Here is a 25,780-nt window from a genome sequence, read left to right as displayed (position 1 = left end):
AAAATTAAAAATTAAAAAACAACATCCAGTTATCATTCAGAAAAATGTAAAAGTACATTAAAGCATATTCAACTGAATACTTCATGATATCTCATAAAATGATTCACAGTATGAGGACACAATGTTTCTGTTATTTTTTATTTAAAGATATGACTTGTTTTCTTTTCAGTGTAGAAAGCCAGCATTGTTTTGTTCGTAATGCTTCATTTTACATTTAATTCTTTTAAATTACTTACATTTTTCACTTCTTTCTGAACTCAAATTATGTTTTTAATTGGAGTAAAAGAAAAACAGCTTTGACTGGTAACACATCTACTGATGTGAAACAGAGGCCCTCCGTGAGGTTCCTGAACTTGGATGACCACACAGCACGTGTTCACCAAGTGTCCAGGTCGGGTTGAGAATACAAAACGTTTGCCTCAGAGTCCTTCAGCTATTTAAAATGCAGAAAGCACCATGTCGCTCCAGTAGAAAGGGTTTTTTTTGACAGAGGATCAAAGGGGCCCTTTCGTCAGAAAAGAATGGGTCTCATCCTGTGAACAGCATGAGGGCGAGTCCGATGCAGTTTTGCCTTCTACTCTGCTTTCTTGGCTTTCCTCTTCCGAGCGCCTTCGCTCAGCTCCTCCTTGGTTTTGAGAGGTGAAGACGGGGCGGCAGGAGAGGAGGCGTGATGGTGGTCCTCCTCACTTCCTGCCAGAGGAGAGCCGAACAGCAGATGGCAAACCCAGGACTCAATGAGGGCAAAGGGGGAGCCGTGAGAATGGCGGGCTGTCATCACCACCTGAGAGGACAGACAAGATGCAGATGCTTAGAGGATGGACAGTTTTAAGTTAACTGTCATTTAATGTTAAACAAGACACTGATATTTGTTCAGATGCAGTTACATTTTCAGGATTTTGAAGCCAAATCTAATCATTCATGTCAACTTTTTTATTTTTAAATAAAAATAAAAGTTATGTATTTATTCCTCAGAAGTCCCTGCTCTCACTAATGAGTTTTGCAATATATCATTGGGTTTTTTCAATTATGAAACAACCCCTCCATTAATTGTGTTTTTTTAGTCAGAATTTAAGATTAAAGTTTTAAAAAGTTTTTAGCTTTGACTTTTTGGTTTAAAAAACAAACATAACAAGAATTATGCCGCATAATTGTGACACCTCCTGGAATAAATCCTTGGAACTTTGCATATAATTTAATGGATCTTCACCTGGTTTAATGGATATTTTTCCCATTGTTTTGACTTTGTCATTGCTCTGTTTGTAGATTTATACATTTTCTATTTGTTTGATCTAAATGTTTTTGTGATTTTTGCAGTTAAAAAAAAAGAAAACATTTACCACTCAGAGTTTTCAGACAGTTTTGGGTTAATAGTTAAAGTATTGTATGATATAATCAAAAATATGTTTGTAAAAAAAGATGCTGGAGTTGCACTAAAAAGATGGTTATCAAGGATAGCCACAAAAACAGTTAAATAAATTAATCAAGCAGCATTTAAAGTAGAAAAAAATAGCTAAAAGGACCCGGAGTCCCAGACTACTACGGGTTCATATATCATTTTGATCAATACACCAGATACCTACATGTACTTCTGAATACATAATGAACAAAAAACCACAACGCCTTTGGTGTAAGGAAAACAAATCAATCCTGTAAAGGGATTATACTAAATCTATGTCGGCTCGTGCTGAAATAACACAAGTTCAGTGCACATTTTCACTTCATTCTTTAATAAATCCCCTCTCTACAGGATTAAAGCAGTTTAATTTGATTTTATTCGGGCATTGTTTTGCCATGTATCTTCTATTTGCACACACATTTAAAGAATATCTTTCTGTGAGTAACGTTTAAAGGGTTAAAGGTTTTGTCTGGTGTAGGAACACACAGAGAAGGAACGTGAACACTAAGCCAAAATTCCTTTTTTGGCTTCAATAAACAGGCTAAATGCTAAAAGGATAAGTGCCTTTTCACTGTGCTAAAAATATTTTGACACACTTTAAATGGACGCAGCCTGGCAGTGAGCCAGTCTCTGGCAGCCAAACTGATGCAACAATTAAAACTGCATTAAAGGCCAAGGTGACCCTTAGAGACGTGCAAACACTTTAAATGTAGACATAGAATCATGAATAGGACAGATATTATTTTAAAAGATAATTTGCCTTCATTAGAAGCAAGTTTATATCTAGATGAATGTCACATCCCTCCATCCTCACTTGTGCTCTGTTTTTACAGCATACAATACAAATCTCCCTCCATCTTTGACTTTTTAGGGTAACCCATCGTATGTATTTACGCTGTTTTCCAGGCATTGGGCTGCACGGTGGCGCAGTGGTTAGCGCTCTTGCCTCACAGCGAGAAGGCCCCGGTTCGAATCCCGGCTGGGACCTTTCTGTGTGGAGTTTGCATGTTCTCCCCGTGCATGCGTGGGTTTTCACCGGGGACTCCGGCTTCCTCCCACCGTCCAAAAACATGCTTCATAGGTTAATTGGTGACTCTAAATTGCCCCAAGGTGTGAATGTGAGAGTGAATGTGTGTGTGATTGAGGCCCTGCGACAGACTGGCGACCTGTCCAGGGTGTACCCCGCCTTCGCCCTTCAGTAGCCGGGATAGGCTCTGGCACCCCCGCGACCCCGACAGGGAAGTAGCGGCCAAGGAAATGGATGGATGGATGGATGTTTTCCATGCAGAGAAATAAAAAGTTTTACCTTGCTTGTGGCCATGAAAAGGGTGAAGACGAGGATGAGGGTGCTCTTGGACACTGGCAGCCAGTGAGCCTCCTGCAGGGTGAAGAGGATGGCTCCATACAAGCTGGCTTTAGTGGGGCTGTGAGGACCGATGTTAGTTTGTCAGGGAAATATGATAGATCGGAGGTAAACTTCAATTTTTACACAAGTTTTAGCTTTATTTAAAAACTTAACTACAGTTTTTTTTTTAAATATTGTCTAAATATGAACAAATATCAGGATGAGGTAGTAATGTATGCACATTTTCTATTAATTCAAGTCATAACACGAGATTCCACACAAAAATATTTGATAAAAAATATACAGTTTATCTTAATGTTTAAGTTCTCTTTGGACACGTCTTTAAGCAATCCCTCATGCTGATCTGCTATTTTCATGCACTTACAATGACATGTTGAGGATCTCATTGGTCTCGGGCCTCCAAACACCACGCAGCAGCTGCTCAAAATTGGAAATAAGAGCCACCCCAGATCCTGAAGGATAAAAATAGACGGGAGAAAATGAGGACAGAAAAAGAACAGTTTCTTGTCATCACTCTTATCCTGCAGTGGAACGTGCAGGGCCTCTCTGTTGTAGCTGGATCAACAAACCGCTAAGTTGCTGGAGGCTTTGCACGCCAAATTCAGCTCTAAAAAAAAAAAGTATGAGAAAGACAAAGTGGACACAGTCTCACCAACCTTTAACGTATCCAACGATCACCATGATGAAGAAGCCGTGATGGTAGGCGTGGTGGGCGTGGTGAACACCTGCTGCGATTTTGCGAGTGCGAACAACCTCCTTCAGGGCAACCAACACCAGTTTGACAGGAAGGAAAGCCACACATTTATAGAAGAGGTTCAACGGGCAATAAAAAATGAGGTACCTGTTGGTGTGTGACAGAAAGACACAAAGAAGTCAAAATCATCCTTTAATTTGAGGTTTCTGTTCATTACAAAGGCTTGTCCACATTTGAAACCCAGTGTTTTCCAACCTTTATTAAAGTTCCACTCCAATCAAAAATTCTTTTAACTATGATCATGCTCTTTTTTTGTCAAAAAAACCCCAAAAACTGTAGTTTTCTAAGACATCAATCTGCAGAGCAGCAGTACTTTATCAGAAATTTGCCTCTGAGTTGTGACTGTTGGAGTAAGCCTGCCCTTATTTCCCATCATCCCTTTGTTTACACTCTAGCTTACAACCCCTCATACCCTCAGCTGGAGCAACAAATATGGCGAGCAATATCTGAGCTATATAGCCGTCCATTTTTGAGTCAAATGGTAGTTCAGGCGAGGAATATGAAGACGTACATGGATCTATTTTTCTGCAAGTGGATTCATTGGAGTGAAGTGGAGCAGGGAGATTGCGGCCGGCCTACTGTAGGTTACTGCTACTTAATTTTCTTCACATGTGTCCTCTATCATGATAAAAATGCTACAAGAACATGTGAGAAACATCAAAAAAGTGTTCTTAACATGTTCCTGCAGCATTTTTCTCATAAAAGAGGACCTGTATAAAAGAATTTATGAATAAAACTGCAAATCTGAGTATTCCTCAATTCAAATTGTGTTGGATCAGGAGCAGATGAAAACCGGTTGCTAGAAAATTCTCAGACTAATAACCCATCTATGAAATGGGCACGCCACGTTTAAGTGTCCGAGACATGATGACCGTTCAACACTCATCCTGTAGCGAGTTGCGATTTTGGCTCAAAACTGTACGCCTAAACTGATCCAATCATTACTTTTGCTCCGCTAATGTTAGCTTAAGGCGCACAAACAGAACTCTCAGCAACAGGGAGGGGGGCGGGGTTGCTCTGCGTCAACAGTCCCGCCCACCACCTAGAATTGTATTTCTAATTAGCTACTCTCGCTGTGCATAAAATATGTCTTAAAAAGGCTTTTTGATTTTGGCTAAAAGCTTCATAAATATAATTAAAAGATCACTGGGAATGATTTTACGATAAAAAAAAAAATATGATTGGAGTGGGACTTTAAAGGGTTGTCCACATTATGTTTTATAAACCAGCATTTTTATTTAGCCATTCCACATTTTTTAATTGAATAAATCCTAGTGTGCACCAAAATAACCCAAAATGGCACTATATAGCTTAACACAAAATAATGTAGTTAGCAATATAGTTTCTAATACTATTTAAGGCTACTTTTCAGAGAAGAGGAACGATAAAAAGAAATGAATTCTACTCATGGCTAGTGGTTGGATTAAACTATTTATACGATTTGACTATAATCTGTTTAGTTATTGTAATCTGATTTCAATTGTGTGGCCCTATGACTGACTGGCAAGCTGTTTAGGATGTACCCTTTACCCAACAGTAGCTGGGATGGGCTCTAGCCACCTGTGACCCCAAAAGGAATTAAGGTGGAAGACAAATGAATGGAAATGTTTCCTTCTGATATCTTTTTTAAGTACTTTGTTACTTTTGAGGAAGGCAAATAAAGATGAATTGGATTGGACTAATATGAAGGCTCGATAAAGTAGCTGTTTTAATCTAGTTTGTTGGTGGCGCCATGTTTCATCAGCAAAAGTTATGCTTAAAGCAAATTGGGATGCAATGAAATAAAGTTAAAATCCTGAAATACTGGAAGTCAAATTCAGATTAGCACCCAAAACTACTAGTTTTCAAGACTGAAGAACTGGTCTCTCTTAATCAGGCTTTGATTCTTGATGAGAATTCTTCGTGTGAGTGAAAACGAAACGTTTTCTAGGTTCTCACCAGACAGCTGAGGCCAGCAGGATGTGGCTGTTGTGTTGGAAATAGTCGAGGGGGCTGCTTCCAAGCATGATGTCTGCCAGGATGTAGCTACCAAAGCAGTACAGCATGGCGCAGAGCCAGGAGGCCACAGGACTCCGGCGAGAAACCTCAACTGAGCCTGCAACACACAAAATGAGCTGTCACGATACACTGAATATATAGACACATGTACGGTAAAGGTTAGCCTTTTCTATTACAGTCTTTGAATGGGACACATATTTTAATAAAACAACTGTGTTCACCCTTAATGGTAAATTTTAAGTAACAAAAGTAAACTAAAGCTTATTGTTTTTAATCTAAATAAAATGTATATATTTCAATATGTTCTTTTAACTAAAGTGAGCAGGGAATTTGTTTTATTTCTATATAAAAGCCAGCGTTTAGATGATTTTTTTTTCTTGATAAAAGTGTACAGTTCTCCAGTGCAGACAGTTGTTATCAGTGCGTGCAGCGTGTGTCTGTGAGCCGTATCTTTGTCTCCGCCCTGTGCAGCATTTTTGGTCCCACCCTGCTAGTATTTATTCTCAACACATTCTTACTTTAAATCATTATAGTCTATAAATTGACAATAATCAAATGTGATAGTAATGATCTCGAATGTAAAAACTTTATTTGAAACTATTATTTTTCGCACTCCTGCTCTAAGCTAAATATTTCATGCAATACAGTGAGATGTGATAAGAAGTACTGTGGCAAATTAACTGAGCATTATTTTAGTCCAGATTGTATAATTTATACGTTTTCTAATGCTTTCCAGTCACAGACTAAAACATCTTTTTCAGGTTATTTGGTGACTCTAGCTTTCTTCTATAAACAATTTGAAAGGAGTGTCTGTGTATTATTGAAGCTAACTGGCTTCCAAATTTAATGTATGAAAAAAAAATATGGAGGGATTGATGGATTGTAATTCTTTTGCGTATCTTTGTGGCATTTTCTGACTTTACTAGTCGTCCTCTGGATTCTCCCATCTCTGCTTTTTGTTGTTTCTTTGTCTACTCTGATCACTATTTTTTAACACTTTTGTATATTTATGTTCATATTTTTAGATTGAGTTAAGTTCTTAGATTTAATAGAAATGCTTTTCTGTTAAAACTTTCCATTTAAAGCAATCCTGAAACAGTTTAAGTCAATTTATTTACATCAAATTTGTAAAATGCTGCAGATTTTTACCTTAAAATGCACAGTAATTGCAGACATGACGGCCCTATGACATTGTTAGAGACATGCAGTGAAGTGAGATGCGATCAGTCTTCAACAACAGGTGGGCGAGGGCTTGGCGGTGCGACGACGGGTGCTCACTGTCACAGCAATTCGATCATGAGAAATGCTGCTCCGCCTATAAATACATTCAGCTAAATCGCTCATCCTGCCTCACAACTGTTGGCCTGTGGTGACCTTTGACACAACCCTTTTTTCTTTTAGTTCAACACTACGGCTCACCATTCTGATAAGCATGGAGAGTGAAGACTGAGCACTGCTGAACATTTGAAAGTCAAATTTAAAGTAGGGTTACAATAGGGTAACCTATGAGTTCAACGGATGCACATTTTTTTCTTTTTTTAACTGAAGATTTCAAACAAAACACAGTTCTAGAAACTTTACAAACTAAATGCTGGAACTTGTTTTTTATTACATTTTTTTTTCTTTTTTTTAATAAAGGCTTTCAAAAGAACCTTCTGTTTCATTACCTACGAATAGAGCGGCTTCATTTTTCTCTACACACTATTATCCAAATCTCCTCAGTAAAAGCCCTGTAAAGAGGTGTTATAGTATTTTTATAAATCTACAATGCTCAAAGCTTTTGAAACAGCTCGTTTTATTATAAAATGCTTGAAGACACCACACTGCAGCTCCAAAAAGTGCATCAGAGACGCATCAGAGTCGACTCTTGTCTATTTCAGTCCTTTCTATTTATCTCTGGCATGCACAGGCCTTGTCTAAAGTTTCACCCTCCCTCAGGCCATGCTGCTCGAAGTTTGAAATATTTGAAAATATCCAGCAAAATATTTCAAAAACTTGAATTATTTTTCAGTGCCATAAAAGTCATGGTGCAGCAGCAGCATGAAAGCTGAGTTTATGTAACAGGTCATGCTTTATAAGGACAGGACTTTAGAGATAACATACAGATATAGATCCAGCAAAGAAATGCAAAAACACAGGAAGTGTAATAAAATATTTGCTGCAATGATAAAAGTACCCAAGATTCCTTTTTTGTATTAGTAAATAATGACTTTTTTTTGCACAAAATTACACAAAATGTTATTTTGTTACTTTCTCACTGTGGTCTGTTGCATTTTAGATGCATGCTGTTTAAATTTTGGACTGTCATTTAAGAATTAGATGATTCATGGTGTTTGATGGACAGCTCTCAAACGCACTCACCTGGCTCATATTTGAGGTAGAGGATGGACACTATGTAATACGCAAGATCAAAGACGGGAAACATTCCCATTTTGGAGAAAGCCTGGGCAAAATCGCCCAAATTAAGAACTGCCAGTACGTTTTCCATCGTGCCAGTCCGATGAGCTGCGGATCCCTGTGGTTTTTCCTCTGTATTCCAACTGCGCAGTCTGGAAAGGAAGCCCCCCAAACCGGTGTCCACCGACTCTCCACCGAGCCCCCCGGTCTAGATTTGTCTCGGCTGTGAAAGCCTTTGACACTCAAGCCCTCCTATTAATACCACTCATGTCCACACAGCCTCAGCAGCAGCAGCATCACGATCCTCCTGCGCGCGCGGTGCCAGCTGCGCAGCGATGCTCCACAGCTCTTTCAAATTTGACTAGGAAAACAGAAAGCTTTTTCCTGATAGGCCTTTAGACGCCTTAGACGGTCTAATGCAGGCATAAAGCGCATAAAACGCCTATTGCGGGCAAGGATTTACGCACAAAACATCCCATAAGCCGGATTCTACGTCCAACTGACCCACATTTAATGCAACATAATCTCAACATTTGGTGTTTACATTCTCATCTGCAAAATATTAACCAGTCTGAAACGATTTCCAAAATATTTTGGTTTCATTGCACATTTATTTTTGTGATATATGAAAGTCTCCACGTGATGGCACCACTACCCACGGGTTACGCATTTCTTTTTTTCTTAATCGTTTAGAAAAAAATAAAAAAGAGTCTATGTTTTTAAAGTAAGTTTCTTGTAGTCCAAAAATAATTCCTAATCAACCATAATTGAAGATTTGAAGGAACTATTAAATTTAATTTATTTCATGTGATCAGAAGATCAAACTGTTTGAGTTTTCCCTGAACACATCTCTAAGGCATATATTTCTAGCAATTTCACTTCCATCAACATGCTATCTCAACAAAATTTTAAAAAAAACTTTTAAAACATAATTTTTATATCAATAAAGACAAAAATGTGCTCATAGGGAGGGAATATAAGGAGCCCGTTGCAACTTACAGACAAAACTTAGGACAAAATTGTCCGGAACTTCCCTATCGAAATCTGAATTTCTATTGGCCAGTTTAGCGGTTGCGTCGAGCAAAGCGGAAGTTTTGGGTATCTGTGATGAGAGCAAAATGCTGGGAGATCTGTTAATATTTGGGTAATGTATTTATTATAATGTCAACTTCATAAAGTAAAATATTTTTAAGAGTTGTATATGTTGTGTGTGTTTTTGTGGTGCGTTTTACTGGTCTAAGGTTTTGCCGTGTCGTGTTGAAAACTAGCTAAGAGAATGCTAATGCCAGCTCAGCAGCTAGCCTTAGCCGCTGAACAACATCAACCTTACTTGTCCGTAAACACCGTCTTTGCTCCACAGGACACTGTTGCTGAATTCAGCGGCTGTGCTGAACTTCAAGCTGTAAGTATTAGTATATATATATTTTTTTGTTTATATGTATTGAATTTAAGCTGCAGGTGGTTAACTGTGGATGTTCTTTTAGGAAGAGGAAGGAGTCGCAGGGGTTTGGTGATGTGCCCTTAGAACGAACAACAGGTGAGAGTGATGGCAGTTCTTCAAACAAAAAACAAAAGTCACATCTAATATTAAGATAATTCCACTATAGATTTTAATTTAATTGAAGTTTTTGCTAAATAATCATTTACTTATGTGTTTTCATTTGATATTAGCAAGATAATAACTAGGTAACAGACTTTCATTTAACTGGTGCATCAGAAGTGTCGAGCAAAATTTTTAAGAGATGTCCAGCTGTAAAGTTTTTAGCCAGATTCAAGCTCAGACGTGGAAAGCAAATATCTACACGGATCTGTTTGTTTACAAGTGAATGGAGCATAGCACAAAGCTTGTGGCATGCTGATTGTAGATTTGTCGTCACAAGAACACGTTTTCTAATGGCTTTAAAAAAAATCCTTATTCACGTTTTGGGGAAAAAAAGTACAAGTACTATTTTAAGCACAAATTTCTTTATATATGTCATTCATCGTGAGAAAAATAAAACAAGAACATGTTGAACATTTTAATTAGAGTGGGCCTTTAATACATTTCCCAGGTTTTGCTGTTATCCACTGGATTAAGGATTTATTTTGAGGTTTTTCACAAAAACAGGACATGCATGTTTTGTTTTAAAAACTGCAGCTGTCTTGCTATATTATGACTTTGGTAAAGATAGGTGTTGTGTTGCATGATGGGGATATGATGCAAACATCAGACAATGCAATAAGTTGAAATTATAATGCTTAAAATAAAAAGATAAGCAGTTTGTACCAGAGAACTACAAGTTCATATGTACCATCATGTCACAAAGTGCTATATTAGGGTCACACGGAAAAGCTGCAATCAGACCAGAGATCATTGTACATGTTCATCCAAGCCTCTCAAAGTTTAAGTTTAAAAAGTCTGTTATTGAAAAGTCTTTTTATTTTGTATTTTCAGATTGTCTATAATAATGTGTGTTCTAAACTTATTTTTTCCCAAAATTTGCACAAATAGAGCTTTTGAGATGTCATAGAAGTTTTGTCAAAAAGATCTTTTTACAGAGGAATTTTACCACCTCTATTGAACATCATACGTTTACAAACTAATACCACTCTAAATGGAAATTTACCAACACTCCTCGTATCATTTGAGCATCTAAAAGCCTTTAAAGTGTTCTTTACTGTCATACCAGAAGCAAGCCTAAGCTAAATGATTCACTGCTTTTGGAATAAACATGTTTAGGTCCCTGCAGGTCTTTTTCTTGTTGCAATAAAAACGATGGTCCTCGTGCTTTTAGGTGACAACATCAGGGAGTTCCTGCTCAGCTTGCGATACTTCCGGATCTTCATCGCTCTATGGAACATATTCATCATGTTCTGCATGATTTTGTGAGTAACTGCTAAAGCTAGTAGGTTTGAGGATGAGGATAACTTAAAAAATAGTCTAATGGATATCAGAAAAAAACACCTTTAAGCAAGAAAACCTTTATTGCAAAAACTTTACTTAATAATATTGTAAAATGTAATATTTTTACTATTGAGGGGTTGTGTTAATGAAAGATAATTCTGAATTATGGAGGAACACATACTTCACAAAACATTAAAAACATAATTTTGGATAATTTCAACAACACAGCCTCAAGTTTTTTTTGCTTTTATAATTTGAAACATTCACAATTAAAGTCTTGTAGACATGACTGTAACAGGCTGTAAACTGCTCTGACCTTTCCTCCTTTATTCTACAGACTCTTTGGATCATGACCAACATTCGGGCCTTCACTGGGCTTTTCTCAAGACGGACGCTATGGACTCATCGACCAGACTCTTCTGCTCCTTTTTGCTCTAATGATTTAGGTTTTGTTTACAGCCCAGTAATTGTAATTCTTCTTCCTGCTGTATAGACTGCATGATTTTATTTATTTTCTCACTCAGAAGTTGTTACTCTTTGTTTTTTTCTTCAGCTGTAACTTTTCCATATTTGTTGACTATTCATTGGTTTGTTCCTTTAAAAGAAAGCTGTTAATTTTCCACAGTTTCACAATCAAACATCTGGCTTGTTTTCCTTTTGACTACAGAACCATCCCTTCAGATAAATGCATCAGATGCATCATCATCAGTTTTCATTCTTCCACCTGCATTGTAAGGGATAGATGTGACATTTAGGGTTTTTTTTATTTTTTGTCTTCTTTTATTTCTGGACACCTGTGCTGTAAGTAAGTATATATGCATTATATTGTAAATGTGTCATTCTTAATAAAAGAAAAAAAATAAACTATATACTTTATAATGGAAAAAAGATATTTGGTTTGTTTCTTTTTTTAGAGATTCACATACTTACATCCTAATTGCAGCAAAAAAAAACTTTAACAAACTTTTGACTGGAAGATTGCAGTTGTTGAATGTAGCGGGACACATTCTATGACACTCACGATTTATTAGGCTTTTTTTAGGTGAAAATGCATTAACATAGGCTCAAGAATCAAATTCAAATAAGATTCTGATGAAAAAAGCATGGATTTGAGTTCAAAAAGGAAAATATTACACTTCCAAAACTGACTTCTTTTTTTGCCCATTCCATCGTCGTTGTGCAATACTGCTCATTTACCTTCACTGTTAGTCTTTTGTTCCTCTTTGATACAGCATCAGTTGAGCATTGCCTCTGTTTAGTCTGTTTATATATGATCAAAATATAGTTAACAATTGATAACTCTACTGTTCTCCTCTGTACAGGTAAATAGTCTCTGTGTCACATTTTGAACTACATTCTTTTCGCCTCAAACATTTTAAATATCACATGAATTGCATTTCCCACCAATGCAATAGTAGTTGTGTTTGACAGCTTCTTACAAATTCCACCACAGCTATTTTTGTCCATGTGTTAGTCCCATTTGTATTGAGTACTGTTACTTCCTTCATCTAGATCTCCCACTTGAGTCCATCCCTAAACTGACCTTAACCAAACCTCTTAACCGATCACATAACTTCTGTTCTATAGCGATCACACTGGCTGCCAGTCCAGCTCTGGATTGAGTTTAAAACCTTTCTTGTCACTATTCAAATTCCTTACAGCAGATCCCCTTCCTTCTCTTCAGGTCCATCTATCCTCCACACTCTTTAAAATATCATCCTCAAGTGTCTCATTTCCACTCCATCTGCTCGTCTTTCCACCATGGAGTTGAGAACATTCAGCAGATCTGCTCCTCATCTCTGGAGCTCTCTATTCCACATGACCTCCACACCGTAAACTTACAATCAGTGTTAAAATCAAGATCTTTTTAGGTTTACCTTCAGCATTTAAGAGGAAATTTACTTGATTAACATAGAGACAGTGCATTTTATTTTCAGTTTTGTGTCTATTTTTTAAATACACCTACAAAACGAACTTAAACTGCACCCATAAATAACATTTAGAAATATTATTAATATTCAAACATTTCCAGTCATGTAAATATATATATTTTTTAATAAAATGTTAATCAAACTAAACATTTTAAGAAAGTATTTTATTACTCATCTCTTCCCCCTTTTTAGCTTTTAAATTGATTCCTATGGATGTTTATTCTTCTACAAAGAAAAAAATCAATGCAGAAACAGACAGAGCAATATTTATTTATTTAATGTGTCTCGAGTACACAGAAATTCAATAAAGCATCAATAGTGTATTCATCTTCTATACATGCAGTTTGATCAACAGTGAATTGAACCGTTCTCATCAGCATTTTACAGCATGTTTCTGGTCTCAGTTTGACTTATAAGTTTGTGATAAAAAGTTCATTTCAGCTCTAAAGTTGAAGTTGTTTGAACCAAGTGGATCATTTATGACCAAAACCTGTCACAATGATGATTTAAAAATAATATTTTTTGTCTTATATTACTTAAAAAATCCAATTCCACAATAATTTATTATCCTATATAAACAGCATCTGACTGCTGACTATAATTTAACATTTTTCAGTTAACTTATCAGAGTTTTTGCTTCAATAAACAAACACATTTTTAACATGACATCGAAAAAAGCTTAGAAGTGAAAGAGGATGTACTTTTTTTTATCACAGCTGTACAGTAATTGTGAATAGTTTGAGTTTTTGTATTTACAGACTGTTTTAGTTTTTATCTTAAAGCTCAAAAATCAAAAGAAATTAATTAAAAATAAGTTTAGAGCTGGTCTCCAGATTGACAAATTTCCTTCCTAATTTTTTTCCAGCCCAAGTTCAGTTTTCACACAGCTTTTTAGTTTAAAGATAGTTGGTTTCTGTGCAAGAATGTGGTTGTTTAGTTTGACGTCCTTTAGTTGCCCGAGTTTGGATCATCATTGTCATAGACCTCTGAAACAAAAACACAAACAAAACATAGATGAGAAGTACACAGATTACTTGATTTGATTGGTTATTTGATTATTTGATGCAATTTTTTGGTCCAGTTCTATATTTTCATTTTTGTGTTTACATACCGTCTAGATATTCCACGTCGTCATAAATGTCTCCTTCCCTGAGAAGAAAGACAGTTAAGAAACTCAATACAAAAAAAATCTCAAACCAAAAAAAGACTGCTTTGGTACTCTAAAAGATGAAGTAATTTCCTTTGTTTTTTATGAATAACAAAAATAAATTCTCACTTTTTCCTTTTTTTTTTCTTGCAACATCTTTTATGTTTCAAAAGCTCAGTTTTTACAGCAACATGAGACTTTTTTTTGTCAAAACTGAGTCTGAGTGACAGGAAAGGCGAAGGGTTCACTTACATTGGAAGTAGAAAAGTTGCTGGGACATAACCGTCTGTGAAACAAGAGAGAAAAAGTGATCACTCATTATTTTCATAATAATACATCACATTTCAGTATATATGGTACTATAGACACTTTTTAAGTCAAAGTATATGCGTAAATGGAGAAAGCTCAGCCAATAAAATGGCAGCATTTTTTGGGGGGGATGATTAAAACTAAATTCCTTTGAATCTCAAAATATTAAATCTAGGAAGGACCCTAGCTTTCCCCAACTGTAGGTGGGATAGGCTCCAGCAACCCTGTGACCCTTGAGGGGATTAAGTAGATTTGTAAAATGGATGGATAAGTTGTTTACATGAGGATGCCCGGTTGAATCTGAAGTATAATAGATAGAAGAGTAGTTCGAGATGATAAGAAAGGGAATATTACCCAATCAATATATTAGCTTTAAATGTAAAACATGCTGACTCTTGAAACAGATGGACTCCAGCAGCAAAGATCATTTAGATCAGTGTTTTTTAACCTTTTTTGAGTCAAGCAAGGTGTAGTTTTACCTTGATAAAAATCACAGGGCACACCAGCAACCGAAAATGTAAAAAACGACAAACTTTTCTTATTAAAGTGTTTTGAAAAATAATCAGATAAACATTGTGAAATATGTCTTTATGGCCTTTTGTATTTACTTGGTGGGAAACGGTGCCTGTTTGGATTACCACAAAGCTGATGTCCTGGCAATAGTCATTGTTTTAAGACTGGTTAGGTGAAATTGAATAATTTCCCGCAGCATACTGGTTGAAACACTATAGTTTGAGAATATATAGATGGAGTAAATATCTGTCTGTCAAGCTGGTTTGAACTTTTTCCCAATTTCCAAAAAGGTTTAGAAGTTTGAGAAGTGTGCTGTAAATGGTACAAAGCATAGATGCTTTTCTACTTTCATTAAGATGCAAAACTCCCACAGTTACAACAAGTCCCATCCATCCATGCCCACATGCTCGTACCACTGACTGTATATAGAGAAGTGGACAAATGTTCCATAGAGGAACTACAAGAAGCCAAAATCCCTTCTATAAATCATTCTATTTATCAGAATAACCTTTCTTGCTCAGGCACATTTTTTAAACATCTCCTTGCTGATTTTTTTTTTTTTTCATTATTTATTTTTTATTTTTTAATCGCAAGTTGTTCAAGTTATAACCTGACCAATCAGATGCCTCAATAAAAGCATGTGGTGCCCGCTAGCCCCACCTTGAACGCTTGATTGACAGATTTTCCCGAGCCTGGGTTCAGTGGAAGGGGTGGATGTCCAACAAACTCACTCCTGATTGGTCACCGCAGTTGCCATAGAAACAATGACTCAGACCGACTTGGACCAATCACTGTCCTCTGGGTCCAACACGGCGACTAAATTTGCTTCATTTCGCTGGAGCCAGAGGTAAGGAATTTTTTATGGGTGATGTAACACCCGCTCTGTCCAGTTCTCTATATACAGTCATACACTGATGGCAGCAGATGATAGTTAGATCATTTGCTCAACACATGAGCAAGCAGAGCAGAAACAGAGCCTGTGACTTCCCAATCAAAAGTCCGTTACCTCTGTTGTCCCCAACAACTAAGCACCTTCATTTACTGCTGGCCAGGACAACTGCACTTCCAGCCTCTGAAAGCTCCTTCCAGCAGGATGATACAGTTCATTTTTTTCATCATGAGCATGAAATTAAATGTAAGTCACCACATCCGTTTTTTGCACCCCCTGAAATTTGTAACGGATGGATGTAACACGTACAACAAAACTAAATGTGTCAGGACATGTCACGTCCTTCTTCAATGCAGCGTATTTGGTCAGTTTCACTTCTATTTTCTGAAACCAGTCATCTAAACAGAACAATTCCAACACATGCTGTTGAGTAAAACAACTTAGAAGCAGAGAGGGATCCATATTTTTTACGTACATTTTCCGAACTTGTTCCGACAGAAATACTTTTTACTGTTGGTGCTGTCAATGACGTCCAGGATTTCCCCCTGAGTCACGAGCAGCTCTTTGGCTCCTGGTTTCTTGATGATGCAGTTTGGATCCACCATCATGATGTGCTGAACTTGAAGAGGCCCTTCAAACTAGGAATCACAATCACTGTGGTTAGTTGTGTTTTTATGACAAGATTCAATCATGGGGACCTTTTTGTTTTGCATTTTTTTATACATAAAAAATTCAAATCTGGTTTTATAAAGACAACTCTGCTTCCAACTTTCTTACAAAAAAAGTACAAACCGTCTGGTCTGCAGATAAATCAAACTTTTGTATTGATTTGACAGAATCTTGATGGTTTACCTTAAACTTTTTCCTGATCTCTTTTTCCACTTTTGGATCTATGCTGAAAACAAACATAGTTGTAAATATTTACTGTACAAACACATTGATTTGAAAAAAAATATGCAGAGAGAGATTTGATCAAATATTGTATAGATTTAAATAAAATATTGTTAATAATAATAATAATAACACATTCTGATGTTAGATGTTCTTCATAAATTCAAATTTTCATTCCAATATATCAGATTTCTTTATAAACTCAAAAAATGAATGAATGACTTAAAAAAATCATTTATTCTTAGCAATTAGGTAAAAATACCTAAAATATCATCTTACATAATCAATAATAAGTTGATCGCTCAAAAGGGAGTGGGAGGAAGCAAATTTATATAGTCCCACCCTGGTTCGACCATACCATTTTCTTTACGTGAATTATCAACATGTGGTTCAGGACATCATATCAAATATTTATACCCTACAATCATAGATTCAGGTTATTAAGCATCTTTAAGCTCAGTAATGTAATTAAATTTTAAACATCCATAGACAAGTCATTTATATTAATCAGTACCAAAAATCTAAATATACTCAGACGTTTATCATTAGGAAAAAAATCCTCCTCATTAATCAATACCAAAAATCCAAGCATATTCAGACCATCATCACCAGAAAAAATCCCCCACATCAACCAGCACTAAAAATCCAAAGCATACCGAGGTGATTAATAATCATCTGAATATATTCTAGCCTCCCGGCACCAATCAATGCCAGAGATCCTCCTGACGACGACGATCCTGATCAATACACTTTCCCCGATGATAATCATTAATTATCATCAGAAAGAAAGAACATCTAGATTAGTCAATGCAAAAAAAATAAATAAATAAATATACAATCGTTAAAAACGTCGATTTGTGCAGATAGTTTTCATAAAAGAAGATCAGTAATAAATCACAGCTGATTTAAAGCTAGATGCCTCATTTTTACTTGAAAATGACCTAAAAAGAAATGATAATCATCAATAAAAAAATAAAATGAGTAAAAATGTTTAACTATCTGTATCACAGATCTATTTCAGGGGAAAAGCTTGTTGACTCAACCCATGTGTGAAATATGGAGACGACAGCTTCATGTTAGGGGTCTTTGCTGCAAGAAGTTGTGCATTTTCAGTGGTCACAAAGAGAAAAAAATATGTACATGCACTAAACTTACGCCGAAAAGTAAAGCTTGAAACAACTGCCTTTATTTCCACAACAAAGCTTTTACTAAATGCACTGAAAAGAGGGCAATGGGAAGAAAAACCAAAACCTCTTTTGTTTGGAGCTGAGGAGAACCATGTCAGTGATCTCATCCCAAACTTGGATTAGATTTGACTTCAGTTTAACATTGTGTATTGCTAAACAGGTCATTTTTGTTCTGTTTTAAGATGTACCTTATTTCAAGTGGTGGTGGTGGTAGTGGTGGTGGCGGGAACTCGTCGGGCAACGGCTGAACGTCATCGTAATCATCTGCAGATCAAACAGAGAGAAATCTGAGACTAAAATGAGTCATAACAAGTAACAAGCAGCGATAACAAAAATGTAATCAAAACGTTTTATTTTAAAACTAGATTTGGGGCTTTCAACAGATGCAAAAGATTTAGTAGAGTGCAAATGTAAATAAAGACAATTATATCTTCAATAGACATAGATAACATCCTTTTTTTGTTTTGGTAGAAATCGTTAAAAAAGTAGAGATACATTTAATACTGGTAACTATGCTTATCTAAAATACTTGGTATGACTTGTTTAGTCCTAAGTTGCCAAAAATGCTCTTTGCTTTTACTTCGTCACTCACCATCATCTTGATTTTGGCTGCAGATGAGAAGAAACAAAATAAAATGTTAGTATGAGCCATTTAAAGGTAGCAGGTAATTCTTGATTCATGGGATGAAATAGCTTGACTTCACCTTTCTGGGTCTGGGGGTGGTGGAGGTAAACCAAACGGATCAGCTTTTTTCAAGTCGCTGTCCACACATGTGTTGCTAATGTATCCATCTGTAAGACATTTTTTTAAAAGAGTCAAAACGGTTTACTGTAGCTCTTGTGTGTATGTTAGCGCACAATGAAAAGCATTTGTCATAATATTGGGTACATAGTAGGGGTTTATTGGCAAGACTCTGGTAATACGATATGTTTTACGATACATATGTCATGGCACAATACGTATCCCGATATATCCCAAGACAGAGCCAGACAATATTCACAATTTTTAAAGTTATGACTTAATAATTATCTGAGTATTGATATATTTTTCACAAAGTAAAATTGTAAAATACATGTTAATTAATGATCAGAACATGAACAAGTTCCCTTTACTAAAGCAAATTCATTGTGCTTTTATTTTGGTAATTTAATAAACATTTAAGTGAAAAATAATTATAGGACTGAATTATGTTTCCTTTTAAATAATAAATATCACCTATTTTAAATCGATTCAAGTATCGCCAAATAAAATACCACGATATTTCACTGAATCGATTTTTTTACACCCCTTGTAAATACTGGAGAAAGAAGAACTAATTAGAGAAATAAAGTGAAACTACATTTTACAAATGTTGTTGTGCATTTTTTTTTTAATGTGAACAACGTTTAAACCAAAAATCTTTTTTTTTTAGAAGTAAGTAATGGGTTATGTATTTTCAATAGTTTTGCATGTCATTCCTTCAATAGATGCAGCATTTGCTTTGAAGAAAAACCGAGATCAGAAGACGCTGCTGCACTGTACCTCTAAAGTCTACGACAGGATACGGAGAGAGAGGAGGTGTGGTTTTTATGAGGAAGTCCGGATTGAAAAAGAAGTGTGTTTGAGCTTTCAGACTAGGTGTGACAGAGAAGATCAAGGTGGAGGTGGAACTTTCCTACTCCTCATTGTTTACTTTAGTGATAGAAATGAGATTAGCTGGGAATCTTTGTAGATCAAGATGTTTGCAGATGTGATATGTAGTGAGAACAGGAAGCAGGTGAAGGAACATTTAAAGAGGGACACTTTATAAAAGGAGATAAATGAAGGTCAGCTGCAGTAAGAAAGAGTATGTGTGTAGATGAGAGGGACTCAAATGGAAGAGTTTTGGTGTTTTTAACATGTTTTTGTAAAATGTTTTACTCATAATGTACCACATACAGGATATAAATAAAATTAAGCTTAAAATTGCATTTCTGAGTATTTTTTAATTCCAATCATTATGAATCAAGAGCAGATGCTGTTTTAAAAACTTGTAGGTGTGACGTAGAAGTTACTGCGGCAAGCTACAAGCTCCCTACTTCACCCCGTTCTGATGCATCCACTTCTATACACACATAAGTCTTTGTTTTTTCTCGTACGATCTGGCATCTGGCTGGAGATCTCAAATATTGCTCGTCATTTTTGTTGGACCGGTAATGCTAGGTTGGGGTTGTGAGGAGCTGTAAGCTAGCAGGAGAGAGTGTGAACAAAGGAATCGTGGAAAGTAGGGGCAGACTGTCTCCACGCCACAACTGAGAGGCAATTTTTAATGATCTCCTTCTGCTCTGCAGAAACTATAACCTAGAAAACTACACAGGTTTTTTTATTTTGGCTAAAAACAGGATAATCGTGATTAAGTGATGCGGATCAGGAATTAACTAGATTAGGTTGAATTAGAGACTTGTACCAGGAAGCAGATTGAAATGGTTTGGAGATGTTGGTAAAAAGATTGGTAAGGTTGGAGATACCAAGAAAGAGGACGGGAGAAAGACCAAAGAGGAGGTTTACGGATGTAGAGAAGGAGGATTGAGGAAGATGCAAAGGAGAGAGTTAGATGGAGGAGAGGGATTAGCTGAGATGACCAAAAGTCAAAGAAGTAAAAGCTGTCGCACCATGAACCAATTTTAAGCATTTGTCTGTGTAGAAGCAAAAGTTAATTTGCTCTGCTTTGTGGTTTTTGTGTTTGTCTTTTGTTCTTTTCCATTAACAGACTTGTCACCTAGAATGATCTGAGCTGCGGCAGCAGCTGAGAGAGTCAACGGATATCAGCATCTGCTGCATCAATTGTAAAGTCTTTCAGGTTTTTGATCTGACGACAAACACGATCTTTAGAGAATATGAGAAAATGTGCCCATATAGCTTCTAAGGTTTGCATGAAACATTAATATATATTGTTTTTAGTGTACAGTATAATTAATAGTCAAAATAACAAGTAATAAACTCAAATATTACAACTGATATATTCTATTACTTAGAAAATTGACTTGAGCGTTGTTATTATAGCAGCAAAAATCTAAAATATTTAATTCAATTTCTTTAGGTTTCTAAGTTAGCAACAAGGTTCATTTTAGTGTATTTTTGAAGCAGTTTTTAACCATTTTTTAAAGGAGATTTGTGATTTAATTTCTTTATTTAATTGTTTTTGCTTGAATTGAAACATGTTTTTGTTCTGAATTTTGGCAAAGAGAAAATCTCACATCTTTTTAAACTGTAAGTATTTTGTCTTTTTTTTATTATTTGTAAATTATGAGGCAGAAAATTCTGGTGTCTTTCAGTTTTTTTTTAATTTACAGAAAATTTGATTGGATTTATCTCAGTAATTACTGCCTGATATAATTCTTATTGCATTTTTTTTTTTTTTGAAGAATGAAAATTAAGGTATGAAAATTTTGAAAACTCACAGCTTCCGTTCATGGTGCGAGCAAGGCATTTGCCGGCAGGGTTGTTGGGCGCTCGAATTATCTCCAGAATGTCTCCCTGCCGAACGCTGAGGTCCAGTTTTGATCCTCCGCTCCAGTCATGCCGAGCTCTGGTTGAACGTAGTACTTCAATCTCGCCTTGCAGCTGTAAACAGACCCAACAGTGTGGAGGCTTATTTAAGTAAATCCTATCATGCATGGGCAATACTTTGTCATGCAAATTGCTGCAACTGGTCTAATATTTGGGTGGAGGTATAAGGGATTACACATTATGCTTGGCTGAACTGATATTTTGCATTTTACCTGGAAGTTTCTCCTTAACTCGATCATTTTCATGTGATGCCCCAGCGGCGGTTTTCTCTCCTGCTCCTGATGCCTGAAGTTTTGTTTCTTTTTGTCCTCGGCGATCCAGCTGTTTGTGTCCATCTCCCTTCAAAGGAGTGAAAGCGTTCATGAAGCTCTCTAACTCTTAAACCAGTGGTTTAAGCTCAAAATATAACTTCTGGGTTGTGCAAAAGCTAACATTTCCCAACATGATCAATTGTATGGTAAAAACTTTACTGATACTTACTCATCGATGAACTCATACACATCCTCTTCCTGCAACAAACAAACAAACAAAAAACACTTGATCTGAGCTTGATCGGATGTTAAATTATTACATAAATTCTTGTACATTTGACTGATGCTTAGCTGCCTGTATTTTATATCTGTATATTTACCTCATCCGCACACTGTAAACTGGTGTCACTGTCTGGAAAGTCACAAAACAAATGTGAAAATTAGAAGAAGACATAAAAAAACCTACATTTTTATAAATTATTTTTTCAACTTTTTTTGTTTTACCGTTTTTATCAAAGCTGCCAATGTCATCGTAGGGGTCCTTTTCCTCCTCAATGTCTCTGAAATCAACATGGTTGAGAAAAGCTGTTTTTTCTTAACGCTTAAACACTTGAGCTTCAGAGTTTATGTTCTTTGATTTACTGTAACTTTTTAACCGTTAATTCGATCAATGTAATTCCAGCAGATTCTGAAGGAGAAAAGCGGCTGAATTAAGAATCTGCGGGGATTACACATAAACTGTAGATAAGAAAAACATATAAAATAATAAATTATTTTTACAGTCAATGGGATTACATTGATCACATTAATGGTTGACAGTGTGTTGAAGATTTTGTGTTTAATCGTCGCCGGCAATGCCTCAGGTGTTAAAGGGTTAAAAAATAGCAGCAAAGAATGTAAAATATACACAAAATACTGAGAAGATTATTGTGTGAATGCTTAGTAAGCATTCACACAATAGTGACTCTCCTGCTCCTTTCCGTATGTTTTTCGGCGCGTGAAAACTCAATCACACTTTCGGTGAATTCAGCAATCTTGGTATCAAAACGTTCAGCTTGTTCAGAACATTATTGCTTCTATTTTTGATTTTTATAAACTTTATAGTTTTTGAAATACTGAGCAAAAATGCCCCATAGGAAATGAATGAGAAAGTCTTCAGATTTAAAAATCTTAAGTAACAAGCCTTTAAATATATTCATGGGCTTGTTTTTGTCGTTTTTAATAGCAATTTAAAAAAAAATTGGAGTTTAGCTAATATTTTAAAAACATGCTAATATTTCTGGCTAATTTGTTATCTATTGAAGTATTTTTGGGCTAAATTAGAGTTTAGCCTCTATTTTTGCAGCAGGTTAATTTTTCTGGCTAATTTAGTTTACTGAGGAATTTAAGGCTATTTTCGAGTTTAGCTCGTATATAAGCAACGAGCTAGCTTTTTTGTCTAATTTGGCATCTACTGAGGTTATTTGGGGCTAATTTGAAGTTTAACTCATATTTTAGCAACGCACTAAATATTTTTGTAAAATGTAATAGGGATTTTTAAGCAATTTTACTACAAGTTTCTCAGAAATTTAGGTCATCTTCAGCATCCTTTCATAGTTCTTTAACAAAATTTCCTGTGTTTTTTTGCAAATTTACCATTTTGCAAAAGGCTTTTGCATTTTCAGCAAATCCCTGCAGCAAATAAAGTAAATTGCGTCCCTTTTTTTAGCACAAAGCTTCAGCATCTTCAACGACTACATTCCGCATAAAGCATTCACACTAGCTTTATCGCCGGAAATGCGACTTTTCAAGTTTGAAATAGTATCTCTATTTTCCTTTTTCTCGATAATACATATATGGACATATAGTCATTTGAAAGACTCACTAAGAATTGCGAACCAAAACCATCAGCGACCATCTATTTAAGACTGCTCTATATATAGTTATTTTTGTATGCAGCTTCGGACACATTTAAAGATGTGAAACTTCTCTGATGCTCACATGGAGGCGACCTGGCAGGGAAGCCTTGTGGGCTTGCAGGATCTTTGCGGAGGCAGAGGAGGAATGGCAACGGATGGCAGGGATGTCTTTCTTTCTGGGGCTAAACCATAAAAAGATGACAAATATTAAAAAAGAATACTTTTTAAAAAGAATAAAATACTATATTTTTAAGGGCAAAAAAATACTTAAAAATAGCAATGACTGCTAAATCTGGAGCAGCTACATTTGAACATTTCTAGTTTTGTCACATCAATAGAAATATCTAATGTTTGCTTTACTTCATCAAAATAAAAAGTAAAAGCAAAGAAAGCTTGGCCCATTGCAGTAATAATTGGAGTTACCGTCATTCCTCTTTGGCAGTGGGATGGCAGGTACTCGTTTAAACCTCAGATAGGGCTCCAGGTTGACAAATGGAGGTCGTTTGGGTTTTAAAGGCATAGCCCCCTCCACCGGTAGAGGCCTCCTGAGTGGGGTCACCTCCCCTAAACTCCTCTGTCGAGATGGAAGAGGTGTTGCGTTGGGGGAAACTCCAGGACCTTGAGGCAGACTTGCAGTCAGACCTAACGGCATTGGGGCGAAGTTAGGTCCCTGGTGCCTCAGCATCAAGTTCTGCAGCATCTCCCCCGTCTGCTTGATCTTGTTGGGTTCTGCTGGCTGAAGGTACGGTCTGATTGGAGAAACTGGAGGATTTCGAGGTATGGAACCTGGTCTTTGAGGAATAGAGGCTGCCATGAAGTCTGGCTTGGGGTACCTCACCGGGCCAGGGCTTGTTGAAGGAGGATGACCTGCAAGTGGTAGTTTGAGGGCCAGTTCGAGCTCTTTCAACGGTAGGATGGCTCTTCCAATCGCAGGTCGTGGGGATTTCGGTGATCCGCTGTCCCGGCTGCTGGTGTCCGAGGTGCTGAACTTTGCCCTCAGAGCCTTCACGTCGACAGCTTCCCCCTGAAAAACAGCAGAGGACCTTCAACTCCACTGCAGCTGCTTTGATTCTCTAACAGGAAGTCAGCAGCACAGCACTGAGCAAGGCATGCCTTCCACACTGCAGCACAAAAACTCCCACACCATCTTCTACAAAGTGAGAACGCACCACGCCGCAGCGCCGTTTCCTGGTTGATCTTTTTGCAGAACGCAATGGTTGTCATCACTCAAAACATCAAATACAAAACAAATCAGATTTCTCCCTTTAACCCTTTAACACCAGTGATGCTTAAACACAAAATTTTTAGCATACTGAAGCTTTTCAACCTTTAACACGATCAATGCCATTCTTGCAGATTCTCTCGCCGCTTTTCTCCTTCAGAATCTGCAAGAATGACATTGAACGTGTTAACAATTAAAAAATGACAGTAAATCAAAGAACATAAACACTGGAGCTGAAGTAAAGTACATTTATTTTTGCTCAAAGGGCAAAAATATAATGGTAATCCTGGTTCGTAGGCCAAATACAATATACAATATCATTTTTTACATTTCATGAAATAAAATCAGAAAATAAAGAATATGGTTTAAATAATTAATTTGATTCTGTATTTATCAAGGTAACACACATTAGTAAGAACAACATTTTTCTTTGAAACCTCTAAATTTAACAGCAAGGCCTCACTGCCCATTTTTAGTTGAAAAACAAGCTAAAACAAAGAAATTTTCTTCCAATAAAAACAGCAAACTGGGATCTTAATGAGAGACGTGGAGCTGGTCTTTTAACTTTATCAGCGACTCAATGTTGGCCTACAGCTTACTCACTATTAGTTTTGGAACACCATACGGTTTAGTAGTGTTTATTAACTAAACACTCCACAGCTTTCGGAGCCAGGACTCGGTGGGTCAAAAGATGACCTTTAGTGGGGCAAATTTGGCCCTTTGGGCACCCATGGTCTCAGAGGAAGCTCAGAGGGGAATGAGCTTTTTCAGTTTGTGCACCGAAGCTGTGGAACACGCTACCACTGAGTATTTTGGCAGTCAATTTTTAAAAAGTTTCTTAAAACCCACTTTTATCAGCAGGTATTTGACACAACATGAGACTCTGCTCTGCTGGTGTGGTTTACTGTTTTAGCTCTGCTTTTATCTTGTGTTTTTATGCTTTAATGTCACTTATTTATACTTTTTATCTGTAAATCTACTTTTTATCTATTATTCTTTTCAATATTTTAGTTGTTGTTTTTTGAACTTTTAATGACAAAGGTCATTTTAAGGCGCTATATAAATTAATTAAACTTAAACTTTATGCAAAAGCGCTAACTGCTACACCTCCAAACAGCCCGATGAGACAATCATGTTCATAAATACTTGAAGTTAGTCACTTGACATGACACCACACTGCTTCAGCACACAAAAAAAGCTAAAGTGACCAAAGTTTAG

The 25,780-nt window shown here is 36.5% G+C and overlaps 3 protein-coding genes across 3 annotated transcripts in view; 1 reads left to right on the top strand and 2 right to left on the bottom strand.

The window, feature by feature from the left end:
* Positions 1–119: 119 nt before the first annotated feature.
* tmem38a (transmembrane protein 38A) lies at positions 120–8,319 on the bottom strand. The gene is made up of 6 exons (XM_024279204.2): positions 7,876–8,319; positions 5,455–5,611; positions 3,419–3,603; positions 3,127–3,214; positions 2,703–2,820; positions 120–781 (listed from the first exon to the last, which is right to left on the bottom strand). The coding sequence occupies exons 1-6, from the start codon at positions 8,000–8,002 to the stop codon at positions 575–577; spliced, it is 882 nt and encodes a 293-aa protein (XP_024134972.1). The 5' UTR covers positions 8,003–8,319; the 3' UTR covers positions 120–574.
* Positions 8,320–8,906: 587 nt separating this feature from the next.
* smim7 (small integral membrane protein 7) lies at positions 8,907–11,685 on the top strand. Its single transcript, XM_024279205.2, has 5 exons — positions 8,907–9,055; positions 9,272–9,313; positions 9,396–9,448; positions 10,686–10,776; positions 11,133–11,685. The coding sequence occupies exons 1-5, from the start codon at positions 9,030–9,032 to the stop codon at positions 11,146–11,148; spliced, it is 228 nt and encodes a 75-aa protein (XP_024134973.1). The 5' UTR covers positions 8,907–9,029; the 3' UTR covers positions 11,149–11,685.
* A 1,301-nt stretch (positions 11,686–12,986) lies between these two features.
* The window catches only part of si:ch73-40i7.2 (FYN-binding protein 1), a 17,809-nt gene continuing 5,015 nt past the window's right edge, over positions 12,987–25,780 (bottom strand). The window contains exons 2-16 of the mRNA XM_024279206.2: positions 23,764–24,364; positions 23,423–23,522; positions 21,947–22,002; positions 21,823–21,854; positions 21,672–21,700; positions 21,404–21,530; positions 21,083–21,245; positions 18,367–18,454; positions 18,255–18,271; positions 17,851–17,926; positions 16,437–16,479; positions 16,060–16,222; positions 14,126–14,159; positions 13,838–13,875; positions 12,987–13,712 (exon numbers count right to left, since the gene is read on the bottom strand). Of these exons, the coding sequence (XP_024134974.1) occupies positions 13,675–13,712; positions 13,838–13,875; positions 14,126–14,159; positions 16,060–16,222; positions 16,437–16,479; positions 17,851–17,926; positions 18,255–18,271; positions 18,367–18,454; positions 21,083–21,245; positions 21,404–21,530; positions 21,672–21,700; positions 21,823–21,854; positions 21,947–22,002; positions 23,423–23,522; positions 23,764–24,364 (1,605 nt within the window). The 3' untranslated portion in view covers positions 12,987–13,674. The remainder of the gene's footprint in view (positions 13,713–13,837; positions 13,876–14,125; positions 14,160–16,059; positions 16,223–16,436; positions 16,480–17,850; positions 17,927–18,254; positions 18,272–18,366; positions 18,455–21,082; positions 21,246–21,403; positions 21,531–21,671; positions 21,701–21,822; positions 21,855–21,946; positions 22,003–23,422; positions 23,523–23,763; positions 24,365–25,780) is intronic.

Source organism: Oryzias melastigma, linkage group LG4 (genome assembly GCF_002922805.2).
Source record: "Oryzias melastigma strain HK-1 linkage group LG4, ASM292280v2, whole genome shotgun sequence".
Classification (NCBI taxonomy): Eukaryota; Metazoa; Chordata; class Actinopteri; order Beloniformes; family Adrianichthyidae; genus Oryzias; species Oryzias melastigma.
Note: the sequence above shows the minus strand (reverse complement) of the source record. Positions and strands in the feature narration are given on the sequence as shown.